The sequence below is a fragment of the Terrapene carolina genome, unplaced genomic scaffold (genome assembly GCF_002925995.2).
Source record: "Terrapene carolina triunguis isolate 2854851 unplaced genomic scaffold, T_m_triunguis-2.0 Scaffold62, whole genome shotgun sequence".
NCBI classification, from domain to species: Eukaryota; Metazoa; Chordata; order Testudines; family Emydidae; genus Terrapene; species Terrapene triunguis.
In genome coordinates, this window is record NW_020664413.1 from 64,352,985 (window position 1) to 64,365,486 (window position 12,502).

General features: G+C 39.4%; 1 protein-coding gene across 1 annotated transcript in view; it reads left to right on the forward strand.

The window, feature by feature from the left end:
• The window catches only part of SPAG16 (sperm associated antigen 16), a 702,831-nt gene that overhangs the window by 440,779 nt on the left and 249,550 nt on the right, over window positions 1-12,502 (forward strand). The window contains 1 exon segment of the mRNA XM_026647788.1: window positions 7,730-7,915. Coding sequence (XP_026503573.1) covers window positions 7,730-7,915 — 186 coding nt within the window.

Here is a 12,502-nt window from a genome sequence, read left to right on the forward strand (position 1 = left end):
GCTCGTTTCTTGGTTATTTTTGTTTAGCATTCTGTGAATATTAAATGGTTGACTTCAGGTAGAACCATCATTCAGAGGACATTTTAGGCCTAAAAAGAAACAAATGAAGTCTTGGTGCTTCTCCATATGTCTTTTAGGGGGATTTGGAACTATATAAAGGTAAGGAATAAAAAAGGAACAATCAACAGATTAATTTGAAAGCCTGCTACCAGTAGAAGCAAGTGAACAATTTTAATTTGCCATCTGCAGCTGTTTAGCTGTGAAAAGCAACATGTCTTTTCACCAGATTAAAATGTGGGATTGTTTAGTTCATCTGTGCAAGATTAGAAGGTTTTTAGATGAAGTGATAATGTGGAATGTAGTTTTCATTTAAAAATTTCTAAACATAAATGAACACAAAAGGGAAGCTCTCTACTGTGCCACTTTTTAATCATATGGGGATGGCTCCCATAATATTTTTTCTTCTTTTAATATATTTTAGACTGAACCTATACAATGGATCCTTTTGTCTTCAAACATATTTCTCCAGACCTATGTTTTGTTCCAATTCATTCTGATAGGACTGAAGCTTGCAGAACCCTACACAAGAACGTTTGGGACAGAATCTCAATTGCCCAGTGTCACTGTGAGGGATCCCTCCCCTCAGCCCTTGCTTCATGAACAAGACCTCATGGCCAATAGTATGAAAGGCTGCTCAGAGATCTATCCATACTGACCCTTTTCCATCCAGCAAGGAGACTGCTATGCATGGAGGCTGAAAGGGATCCAGGAAACCTGTGTAACTCAGATGACATAATTCACTTCTCCCAAACTTTCTCAAAAACTTTAGCTAAAAAGACAATTTAAGAGGCAAGCCAACAACTGGCAGAATCACCAGCATCAAGAGGTGGATTCATAAGCAGAGGCCTAAAGGCAGCTGTTTTGAGAGAAACTGTGTGTATTCCCCACTTGTGAAGATGTCAGCCCTGCATAAGTAGGGACAGGGCATTGGTGGCAGACCACCTGGCTGGCTGTGGGTCTATCAGCTGGCACAGGGGTGGTGCTGGATTAAGCTAAAAAGGTACATTTAAACTGCGTTAATGTTAAAAATGTAAAAACATATTGAAATTTTTCGCACTGCAGCTGCACTATCCACCATAAGACACATCACTAATCCCCCCCGCCTCCCGTCCCCAGGACTAAATGAGAAAAATAAATATTTATATATAAAAAGAGAATTGACTAGATTGTGTAATTCTTATATCTATTTAAAACAGCTAAAGGTGGTGGTGAGAGAAATGCATAAAAAAAGAAGACCGTTAATGTTAAATAAAATATTGTCGCTGCAGCATCCTAATCTGTCTTGGTCTGGGACCTTGCCGCTGTAGCACTAATGGAAAAGTATAATGTTTAGATGGTTCCTCAGCGGGTTGAAGTCAACAGAGCTACCCCAGTTTACACCACCTGGGGATCTGACCTGTTACGTTATGTTAGAAATATGAAACAGATTAAAGCCTATACTTTTTTATTATTTAGATTTTTCCATTTTACCTACATTTATTTAATGTTAAATTTTTTTTTAAGGTAATATATTAGAACTTGCCTTCTTGATATAAAGATGGTAAATTACTAATCCCTGGATTTATTTATAATTTGGTTTGGTTAAAGGAAGAATATTCTTATCTGTAATAAATCATGCCTCTCTAATGTACTAGAGTTCTTTGTTTGAAATTTGGAGATAAGAACATTATTCAGATTAGTCTAGATTAGAGAATACTGTGAGAAACTTCACAAGGAGCTAACAAAACTAGATGAATTGTTACTATAGTGGCCGATGAAATTCACGATTGACAAAATTATCAGTGAATGTGTACTTCTGGGCAAACTGGAGTTAAAGCTAAAGTAACATCCCTAGATTTTATAACATCATTCTTACAGCTGATTAAAAATTCTGTAGCATCTCTATTTAGAATTAGAAATGGATATTTTTTACTAAACTGAATATGAAAACCAATTATACAATCAATACAGTAGCCCATATGATTTTTTAAAACTTTGATTTTAAATTTCATTCATTTAATGTTATCCCATATTGAGTTTTCACTGTGCCTCAGATTTTTATATGGACAATGTTTAACTGCATCATACAAGATGCAGGTTGGCAGCTGAAGGTTTTGACAGCTGGATTGGGACTTTTAATAGTTGGGGGGGTCATGACACACAGTTTGAGATCTTGGGATAATCCTGTTAAATTGTTGTTTCTGCTCAGAAATGATCAGCAGTGAAATGCTGGCATTTATGTTGCCTTGTTTACAGTTGAGAGTTAACACCTCCTGGAGATGAATAGGCAGTTCTTTTTCTGAACCATTGGTGCGGGCTGACTGCAGACTCAGGAAGGTAACACTGCATCAGTTAGCTTTGAAAATGTGAACCAAATAAATTTTTTGCAACAATGAATGCTAGAAATTACACACACACACCCATAATATCAAGGGTAAATTCCTGGCTGCAGAATCACAAAATGCCTATGGCCCTAATCACAGGTGTGTAAGAATCAGTCAGTGAGTATTAGTAGTGCTGTTTTCTAGGAAATATGATGGAGCTGAAGGGATAATGGATTTGTAATGTAGGGAGTCTGTTTTGTTCGTGGTGTGCATCTATAGAACTTTTTGGAATGCAGGAATGGGAGAAGTAGATGTTAGGGTTGAACCAGACTTGGGAATTGGTGGGAAGAATAGAATGGTGGGGGAAAGGAATCAAGTGTGGAGACCAGCAGTCAAAGGTAAGTACATGCAGCTGGTAATGATATGGCAATCAATTCATAGGGTCTTGGGGGCTCTATTTAGATCATTCCAAGAGGCAATAGCTGCGTCCCTTCTATGTGGAGTGGGAGTTCTGGTCTTTGATCACAAATCTGAAAGCATTTGTATCTTGTATCTTTTAATTTAGAGCAGAATGGGAGGGAAAGGTTCATGAAGATTTAGCAAGATTTAATGCTCTATTTCTATCAGCAGAAGCTGAAACTGATAGTTCCCAAACTCTCTGTGCTCTAATAATTTTTTTAAAATGTAGTTTTAGGAAGTAAATGTAGCCTTTGAAACAATGCAGGGAATTACAGCTTTAATGGAATCTGTACTGGAGATAAAATGTGAAGCACTACTCTTGATAAAGTGTATTTTATTCCTAATAAAACTTTGGTCCTTCTAAAAATCCTGAAGAGGAAAAAAGAAAACCCTCTTAGATCAGTGTAGGACTGTTATAGCTGAGAGTCATTCTGTTTCAAAGATCGAGAAAAAAATATGGCCTAATTTGTAATAGTTGGCATGCAGAATTGTGCACACACATTTCCATGTGTTTGAGCTGAAAGCAAAAATTGGGATTGTGTCCTGTAGCTATATCGTGGTCTCTTATGTCTATGCATGGATGATAATTTATTAATACAGTTTACAGTAAATGAATAAAAACACCTGGAAACATAGAATTAGACAATAAGGCCACCAACATCTGCCTGCCTATTTTGCAGTTGTGGGAAATTAGCCAGGTGGAATACACCTACCTTCCCCTGAGTCAGTGCTTCAGGCGGATATGAAAAACTCCAACGTCTCTGACCAAATGCCCAGGTGAAGATTCCTTCTCATTCCCAAATCTGAGGATCAGTAAATCCCTGTGCATATAGGGTTTTACACAAAGTTCACTGGCTTCAACGGGAGACTTTCCATTGACTTCAGAGTGGTTTGGGTCAGGCCCATAAGAACGAATCCTATATTAAGCATCTATCTTCATGTATAACCTAAATTACCTTTTTATGTCCACATGCATTTCTTCTTCAGGCTTAGTAAGGTTCTGCTAGTAATCCATGACATGTAAATATTGTTTATCCCATGAAAGGGGTAGAGGGAGAGAAAGCCCTCCATCTAATTAACCAAAACTCTTTTTCTCTTGTGAATAAATCTTACACTTGTAGAGTCCCTAATGGAAATTACTGCTGATAATTGGGGCAGTGTTAGCTTAGCATTAATGTGGCATTTCTAATATATTTTTTGCATTGAATAGTTACTATATATTCCAGTAAAAATATAAATAATACATCATAGATCTGTATGCCTGTGTATATATTATAGACAGATAAACATTCGCTATAGGTATCATATAATGTCAACTTATTAAGCTATTAAAATCAGGCAAGTATAAAGATAAATATTATATCAAACAGATGTAGAGTGGTCACACTTTTAAAAACTTGTCACTAGCTCTAGAGAACAAAACGTTATCTTAGTATCTGTAAATGTAATGAATGCTGCAGTTTGGTAAGACAAATTTGGAAAAATGTTAAGCCTGACAACCGCATGTATAATATGTTTGTAATCAGGACATTTTGATTTAGGAGCCTAACTTTAGGTTTTTTTAAATTTGGCATGTGTATTTTCATGATCACTTATTTAAGTGCTGTCCAAGTTTGCCAGTGTCATGACTTCAAAATGTATTTTCAGTAATGAAATGCTGTTGGGCCCGACAACAGACATTCCCAACAACACTGCACAGCATGTGTGTCAACTGTGGGCTTTTGTGTATGCTGCCATGGGGATGGCATGGATATGGGGCAGATCCTCAGTTGGTGTAACCCCATTGACTTTAATGAAGCTACACTTGATTTACACCAGGTGAGGATCTGACCCTTAATGTTGCAGGAGGTGTGGTATTGGGTACCTTTATTTTACACCTTCCTTGCACTTACTTACCACTACCAGAAGCTATCCTTCATGGGACTCTTCCTTTCACATGCAGTATTTTTGACTGATGCACACTCTGCCCTCCCACTCATTACAGAAGAAAAACTAGACTCCATTCGCACTACCACAGAATGCCAATGGGGATTCATTGAGACTACTTTCCTATGTATACATGTTTTCTGGGCAGCTTACATCAGATGTCTAACTTACATCCCCAAGAGAGACAGAATTTGGGCCAATGAATTTGTGTTTCATGGAGCTTTTTTGGGACTGTGTATTTAAACGTTTGTAAGTAAATAAAGCCTCATTATGAATCACAATGACCATAAATGTGGCAGTCATTCTGAATCAGTCATATTTTCCATTACATCCATTTTATGGCTGTTTCCAGTTTTGTTTTTAAATTATTTTTGAATAAAAAAACTTGAATGTTCTTAGCCCAAGAATATATTTTTTAGTAAATTTCCTTCCCATCATCCAAAATGTGGTCTGTATAAATGAATAAAAGGAATAATAGCTCATCACTATGTTACTTTTATATGTCCCTTGAACTCAGAGTTGGCTCGAATTATTAAAAGGGCAAATGATTCATTAATAATAACACATTTGCTTATAGCAATTTGGCCAAATTAGGGACTCATCCTGCAACCCTTACTCATACTAGATGCTTTTATGCTTGGAAATATTTGAGAACAGGTAGCAGAATTGGGCCCAATGGTTTTAAAACTGCAGGGAGATGTAACTTTGAAAAGTTTCTCCTTGACGTGAGGTGTAATTGGTTTTACAATGATTTTTGATAGAAATAGCAGGTCAAAACCACGTGTTAAAAATGGCCTAAAACTATACTTAGGGTACATCTGCACAGCAAAAAGAGACCTGCGGTAATGAGTCTGAGAGCCCAGGTCAACTGATTTGGGCTTGCAGAGCTCATGCTATGGAGATAAAAATAATAGTATAAACATTTGGGTTCTGGCTGGAACCCAGGCTCTGAAATCTAGTGAGGGGCCAAGTCCCGGAACTCTACCACCAGCCTGAGCCCGAACATCTACACTGTTATTTTTAGCCCCGTAGCCTGAACCTGAGTCAATTGACTGGGCTCTGAAACTCGCTGCCGTGTTTGGGTTTGTTTTTTGTTTGTTTTGCAGTGCAGCCATGCCCTTTGACAATATTTCATAATGCCAAGTGAGCCTTTAAGATCTATCCAATAAATGAGACACATTTTTCAAGCTGTCTCAGTACGCATGTTTACGCAACAATCTGTCAGACATCTATTGGAAAAGAAAGAGGGGGAGGAAGTAATAGATGTAAGAAAGGCCATTCTGTTACAAGGCACAGAAGACTGAATATCTCAGTTTGTCATCAATCTGAATATACTCTTAGGAGTGATGTCCTGCTGTGATCCTTGAGGTCAGTACTGCAGCTGTTCACAGTCCTCACATTTTCATGTCAGAGGGGCTGATGGAAGGATGTTCTCAACAGAGAGTCATCAACTCTGGACAATACATTCTCCACCAGTCTAACAAACCCAGTGTTTGCTGGATCTTTAAGGCAAGATCCACCCACACAGTAGTTTAGTTTCCTGAGAGCCCTAAGACTTTGGTCTAATTCCAGTTGTTGGGGTTAGTGTGGCGGGGGTGACTGGAGGGTGCTAAGTGATACACAGGAGGTCAGCTTATCAGGGGTTGAAAACCTTTCAGAAGTGGTGTGCCGAGTCTTCATTTATTCACTCTGATTTAAGGTTTCGCATGCCAGTAATACATTAACGTTTTTAGAAGGTCTTTTTCTATAAGTCTATAATATATAACTAAACTATTGTTGTATGTAAAGTAAATAAGGTTTTTAAAATGTTTAAGAAGATTCATTTAAAATTAAATTAAAATGCAGAGCCCCCCTGGCCAGTGGCCAGGACTCCAGCAGTGTGAGTGCCACTGCAAATCAGCTCGCGTGCCGCCTTTGGCACGCATGCCATAGGTTGCCTACCCCTGGCTTAGATAATCTGATGGTCCCTTCTGGCCTTAAACTCTGTCTCTGTGTTTCCATAGCTATTTTCTCAGTGGGGGAGATATCAGGTGTAGTAGTTCAGACATTTGACTTAAAGTCATTTGTAGTACACCTCTACCCTGATATAACGCTGTCCTTGGGAGCCAAAAAATCTAACCGCGTTATAGGTGAAACCGCGTTATATCAAACTTGCTTTGATCCGCCAGAGTGCACAACCCTCCCCCTCCCTCCCCCGAGTGCTGCTTTACCATGTTATATCCAAATTCATGTTATATCGGGTCGCGTTATATCGGGGTAGAGGTGTATTAGATTTTGTATGTGATCTCACGGCATTCTTTTCTTGATGCATTTATAAATAAAATAGGCCAGATCCTTGGCTGGTGTAAATTGGGGAAGCTCTGTTATCTTCAGTAGACCTATGCCTATTTACATCAGCTCAAGATCTGACAAAAAATCTGAGTGGAGTTCTATTTTCACACATTTATATAATATATAATGAAGCTGCTGTATGTTAACTAATGTAATGAGATCTTACTGAGAGAGACGAGACAGAATTATAATGTTTAAATAATAATTTTTTGGTTAAAAACTAGTATGGATTTTGAAAAAAAATGATTTTTCCCTTAACCTCTTTTACCCTTTTATGAAAGCAATTATTTGAGCTTAAGTTACTTTATTGCTGATCACCTTAAAAATTAGAAAAAGTGAGTTATTTTTGAAATCTATGTTTACTTTCCCTTGAAATAAAGTTATTTTAAGTATTTTTTCTTTTCTCTCAATATGACTTCATTAATACACACTAAAATGCCAGTTTCATCTGCATCTGTATCAGAAAGCAGTGTAAAGACAGGACTTGGAGATTTTTTAGCACATTTTTTCTATACTTTATTCAAAATGTAACTCTAGGTGCCCATCCTGTACTTCTATAGAGAAAAAAAGATGGTTTGCAGAAGGCCTCAAAGTAATCTTCCCCTCCATCTTTGCTAATGACCCCCTTTCTTCTTTTTTCCTGGTAACAGTGGCACCAAACTGGTCACTTCAAGTGGAGATACAACAGTACGGATATGGGACTTCACAAAGGGTGAATGTATTCTGACTTTAGAAGGACACAGCCGTGCAGTCTGGGACTGCTCATGGCACTCCTGTGGAGATTTTGTGGCTTCTGCTTCCATGGACAACACCAGCAAAATATGGGACATTAACAGGTGTGTACTTATTGAAAATCATTGTGTAACTGATTGATAACTATAATTAACAGCAAAATGTTGTATGTTTTAGGTCACTTGTTATGGTATGTTTTAGAGCTATATATTTAGGCCCCTTTCCAGTAAAGCACGTGGTTGGCTTTCAGCATGAGTAGTCCCAGTGATATCAACATTAGATTAAGAATGTATGTGCTTTGCTAGATCAGGGCTTTAGTAAGCTGAGTGGTGGGAAGCAGGTAATTTAGAGTATTTCAGAACAAAATTGTTTTATTCTGCATCTGAATTTCCTTCGTGATCAATGCTTTGTGAGCCAGAAACTTAAATGTGTGTTTTCTAGGCTTTGTTTTGGCGCACGACTACACAACACTTTTAAAACTAAGACTAGACCAGTAAAACAATATTTCACTTATTTTAGTTGTATTGTAAGTGTGATTCCTGACTGACTAAAGGACACATGCCCTATATCTAGACATGCCATACCCAGGGAAAAAACGCAGAATTTTGGCTTGCTTTTGGCTTAATTGGCTTGTGAGTTGCTTGTTGGCTAGTTTTTGGCTTGTAGCTTGTTACTTGTTTGGCTTGTAGCTTGTTGCTTCTTTTTTTTTTTTTTTGATCGGCTCCTGGCAAGCAGGGGCAACGGGGGGCAAGCAGGGGTAAGGGGAGAGAGAGAGTCGGGGTGCACAGCAGGCCCACCACAGTCCCAGACTGCACACCGGGGGGCTCTAGTCACACAGAGTGTTGGGGTTCTTAGGGATTGGCTTGTTTTGAAATAGGATTAGCTTGGTCTCTGGTTTATTGTTAAAGTCGGGGTGCTTATTTACCATGTGAAAGTTGGCAACTGTGCCTATATCCTTAATTTCCTTCTTTGGTCAAATTAGAGCCCACTTTATAGAAGACACTTCTAGAAATACTTGTGTGTTTCTACCTACAGCTCAGCTAATAATTGCTCCACTTTAATGAGATGGCATTATATATTTCTTAATTTGCATATATGACTCCTTGTCCCAATCTAATCTCCCTCACCCCGCAGTTCTGGCTTGTGTCCCTTCTGCATTTGAACCAGGCCGTTTTCTCTTCCATGCTTTCTGGCCCCAGCCGGGGGTCATTGAGAGCACAGGAGAGACAGTCTTCTGCTTTCATTTTCCCTCCTAAACCAGGCCTGGCCTACAGCAGTCCAGAGGTGCAATTGCAGGGAAAATCCTATTCAGTCTTGGGCTGGCGCATGCTCAGGTCTTCAGAGTTTTGTACCTTGCCTGCAAAAGTCTAGCAACTCTCTGTAGAGCATCTGTGAACTGCAGTTTTTCAAAGCCTTAAAATTTGTCCAAATTTGGGCACATTTTCACAGGGACGGCAAAAAGCACATCCCCGGCACAAAGGAACCTCTCCTGCAAAATTACAAGTCTCTGCTCCAAAGCGTGGGGGCACTAGATCACTTCAAAGAAAGTTTGCCAGATTTTTTTATCATGAACAAAGCACTGTATTTTTCACTAGCCTTGTCCTTGGGAATGGATGAACCATTATAACTGAAATAAATAAATAAATAAATTTGCAGCACGCATCCAGCTTGTGAAATTTAAGCCCAAACAATGAAAGTTTAGCGAAGTTATAGGCAACCGAAAACAGGTTTTTTACAATGGGAAGTGTCGGGCAACCTTAATAAGAGGCAGTTCTACCAGCCTAACTATAGCAGCCGTCTTTATGAAAAGAAGTAATGGTTGGCATTAGGTTGAAACTCCTCATGTCTTCATGTATTGATCGTTTGTGTAGTTGCCTCTCTTCTTAACTTCTTGTAACTTGATTATCTTTCAGCATAATTTAAAACATATTCGTGACCTCTAATGAATAGTGCTAAGAATAGCTTTAATTGTATGTCTGAATGGTTTTAAATTTGCTTAGGGGTGGTTACGTTTTAGACATCTTAAAATGTCTCCACCAAGGAAGCTTTTGTTGTCAGAGAAATTAACGCAAAGCTTCACCACCAACCCTAGCCTCCCACTCACACAAATTTGCAGCTGGCCTTTCTACCTTCTCTGTACAGTCTGATGTACATTTTGCATTCAGCAGTGGGTGAGGCTCAGCTGCTCCTACAACCACAAGTAAGCAGCACAGGGACAATGTGAAAGACATAATGGTCAAAATCTTAAATAATGAGAAAGTTTAAATGCTTAGCTAGAGTCGGAGGTGGTACAAGAATGTAGCACAATATACAAAGTCAGACTTAGGAGACTCAATGGTTATTAAATTAGGATGCTTACGTGGAAACTTCATTGGTTGAGTTTTCTGTGTTGTAACAGTAGCCTGCGTTCTTACTTATTTACTTTAATTTGATCATATTGAGTCCAAAAGGCAATAATAGAATGTGCCCAGCTACTCTACTGAAGTTAGATCTCTTTGCACGATGTACTGTAGGAAAGATTTTCTGTATATACAGTATGTACAGACTGGGTATAGAAGACCTTTGGAAATGCTGATCCCCACAAATAGACAAGTATTTACTATTCCCTACTGAAGACATAAAAAGAGAATATTTTGCTTGTCTCATAAAATGCCTCGAGCTGGGTATAAAAAAATGGGAAGGCACTGAAAATTAGATTGTGTTTGAAAATGTTGACCTTAAAATTTTGCACACTGGTCCATGCCACATGAGTCAGGATTCTCTGTGCATATTTTATCCATGATACTCCCACTCCTTGAATACTGCACGCAGTTCTGGTCATCCCATTTCAAAAGAGACCTATTAGAATTTGAAAGCGTATAGAGAAATGATTAGGGGTACGAAATAGCTTCTATATGAAAAGTGTTAAAAAAGACAGCACTGTTCATCTATTATGTCACAAAAGACAACATATTAATAATCATTTCATTATGAATGTATTTCTATTGCGGAAGCACTCATTGGCCCCAGTCAGCACTTGGACCCCTACTATGCTAGGCAGAGCACACAGATGTAATGAAAACACCCTCCCTTCCAAAAAGAACTTACAGATCACATGAAGTGCTTTTTAAAACTTACATTGCTTCAACTGTGGCTGTAGGTGCAAAGAAGCTACTCCCTATGTAAACTTAATGGGCCCTTTGTACCAAAGGGGGAAAACTGTCTTACTGGCAGCTGGAGATTCCCCTTGTCTGGAGGCTGCTGTTGGGGATAAACCAAACCCCTAGCTACAATCAGGGGAAAGTAAAGGTGATGCCACTTGCCAAGCTTCACCTATTGCCCCTACAACTCTGGCTGAGGTCAGTGTACTCCCCATTCAAGTACCACATGAAAAAGAGGGTCACAGTCCTACTGCTGAGGGAGATGAGCTGGGGTCGAGACTCCAGATGGTATGAAAGGGAGGCGTGCATTCTCTGCCCCCTCTCTGACAGTGACGCTCATCACATGCCATCAGGAACAGCATAGGGAGCCCGTAACACTCGCTTGCATGGCATTCCTATCTGTTCTGTGGAACTCCACAGTGTGGATCTTGACAGACCATGCATCTGCAATGCATTACATAAACAAGCATCCCTTTGCCAGGAAGCTATCAAGCTATTGACATGGTGCCATCACCACAGGATAATCCCATTGAACAGTTCTGGCAGAAATTTCCCTCCCAAAATAGAGCCTGAAGCAGACACCTGCCCTGAAAAATTTCATTCTAACGGCAGAAAGATATCAGCCCTGCCTGTAGCAACAGACACAGCTGTGTGGTTGCTCGGGTTCTTTCCTCTTACATTTTCATACATTTCAATGCTTTATATTTGAAATAGAACAGATTTATCTGAACACAGGTTCCAAATGAGTACTGCCATAGAGTAAACACGGATCCGGTAGCCCCTCTCCTGTCTCCACTCTATGCTGGTATAGTCAGAGCTGAAACCAACAAATGGAGGGAATCCCATGGTGCTGATAGCTTAGTGTGAACCCTGTGACACCTGTCAGATTTTACCCTGTAAGTGGGTTTGGCTGAATTAGAAAAATTTCAGTTGTGAGCCAACAAATGGCTCAAAATAAAACCTTTTCTGATGTGCTCTCCCTAGTGAAAATTGCCCAAGTACTGAGCCAGGTGGTGCTGAGTTCAGTAGACATCAAAGAGAAGTCTGGTGTCTGTTCCTGACTGCTGCTTCCCATTACCAGAGCCTCCAACTCCACTAATCTGACAGTGTGGCCACTTTCCATTTTCCCTTTATTTTAAAAAATCTATATTGCATGCTGTTTACAGCTCCCAATTCAACCTTCCTAAAAGAAAGTACAGCTTGTGTTACTCCCAGCAGCCAGCCACTTTCACGTCCCCACAACTGAGCTGCTGCTTCTTCAGCTGCTTCTCGTCAGCAGACTGATGTAAAGATTTTGTTTTACTATTGGACAGGCTGAATCCAGAGCATAGTAAGCTCCACATGTACCCTTTTACAGAATGTGAAAAGTAGGCCAGCCACCACTGAGGGAAAGGGGATCTGATGACAGCAAGGCATGATGAGATAGAATATAGGAGATCCAACCTACAGCTCCAATCCTGCAAGACAATCAGATGGAGTTGACCCTAATTCCACATTGACTGCTCACAGGTGAAGGGTCATTCTCTACATAATGGTACTATATAAATCCAT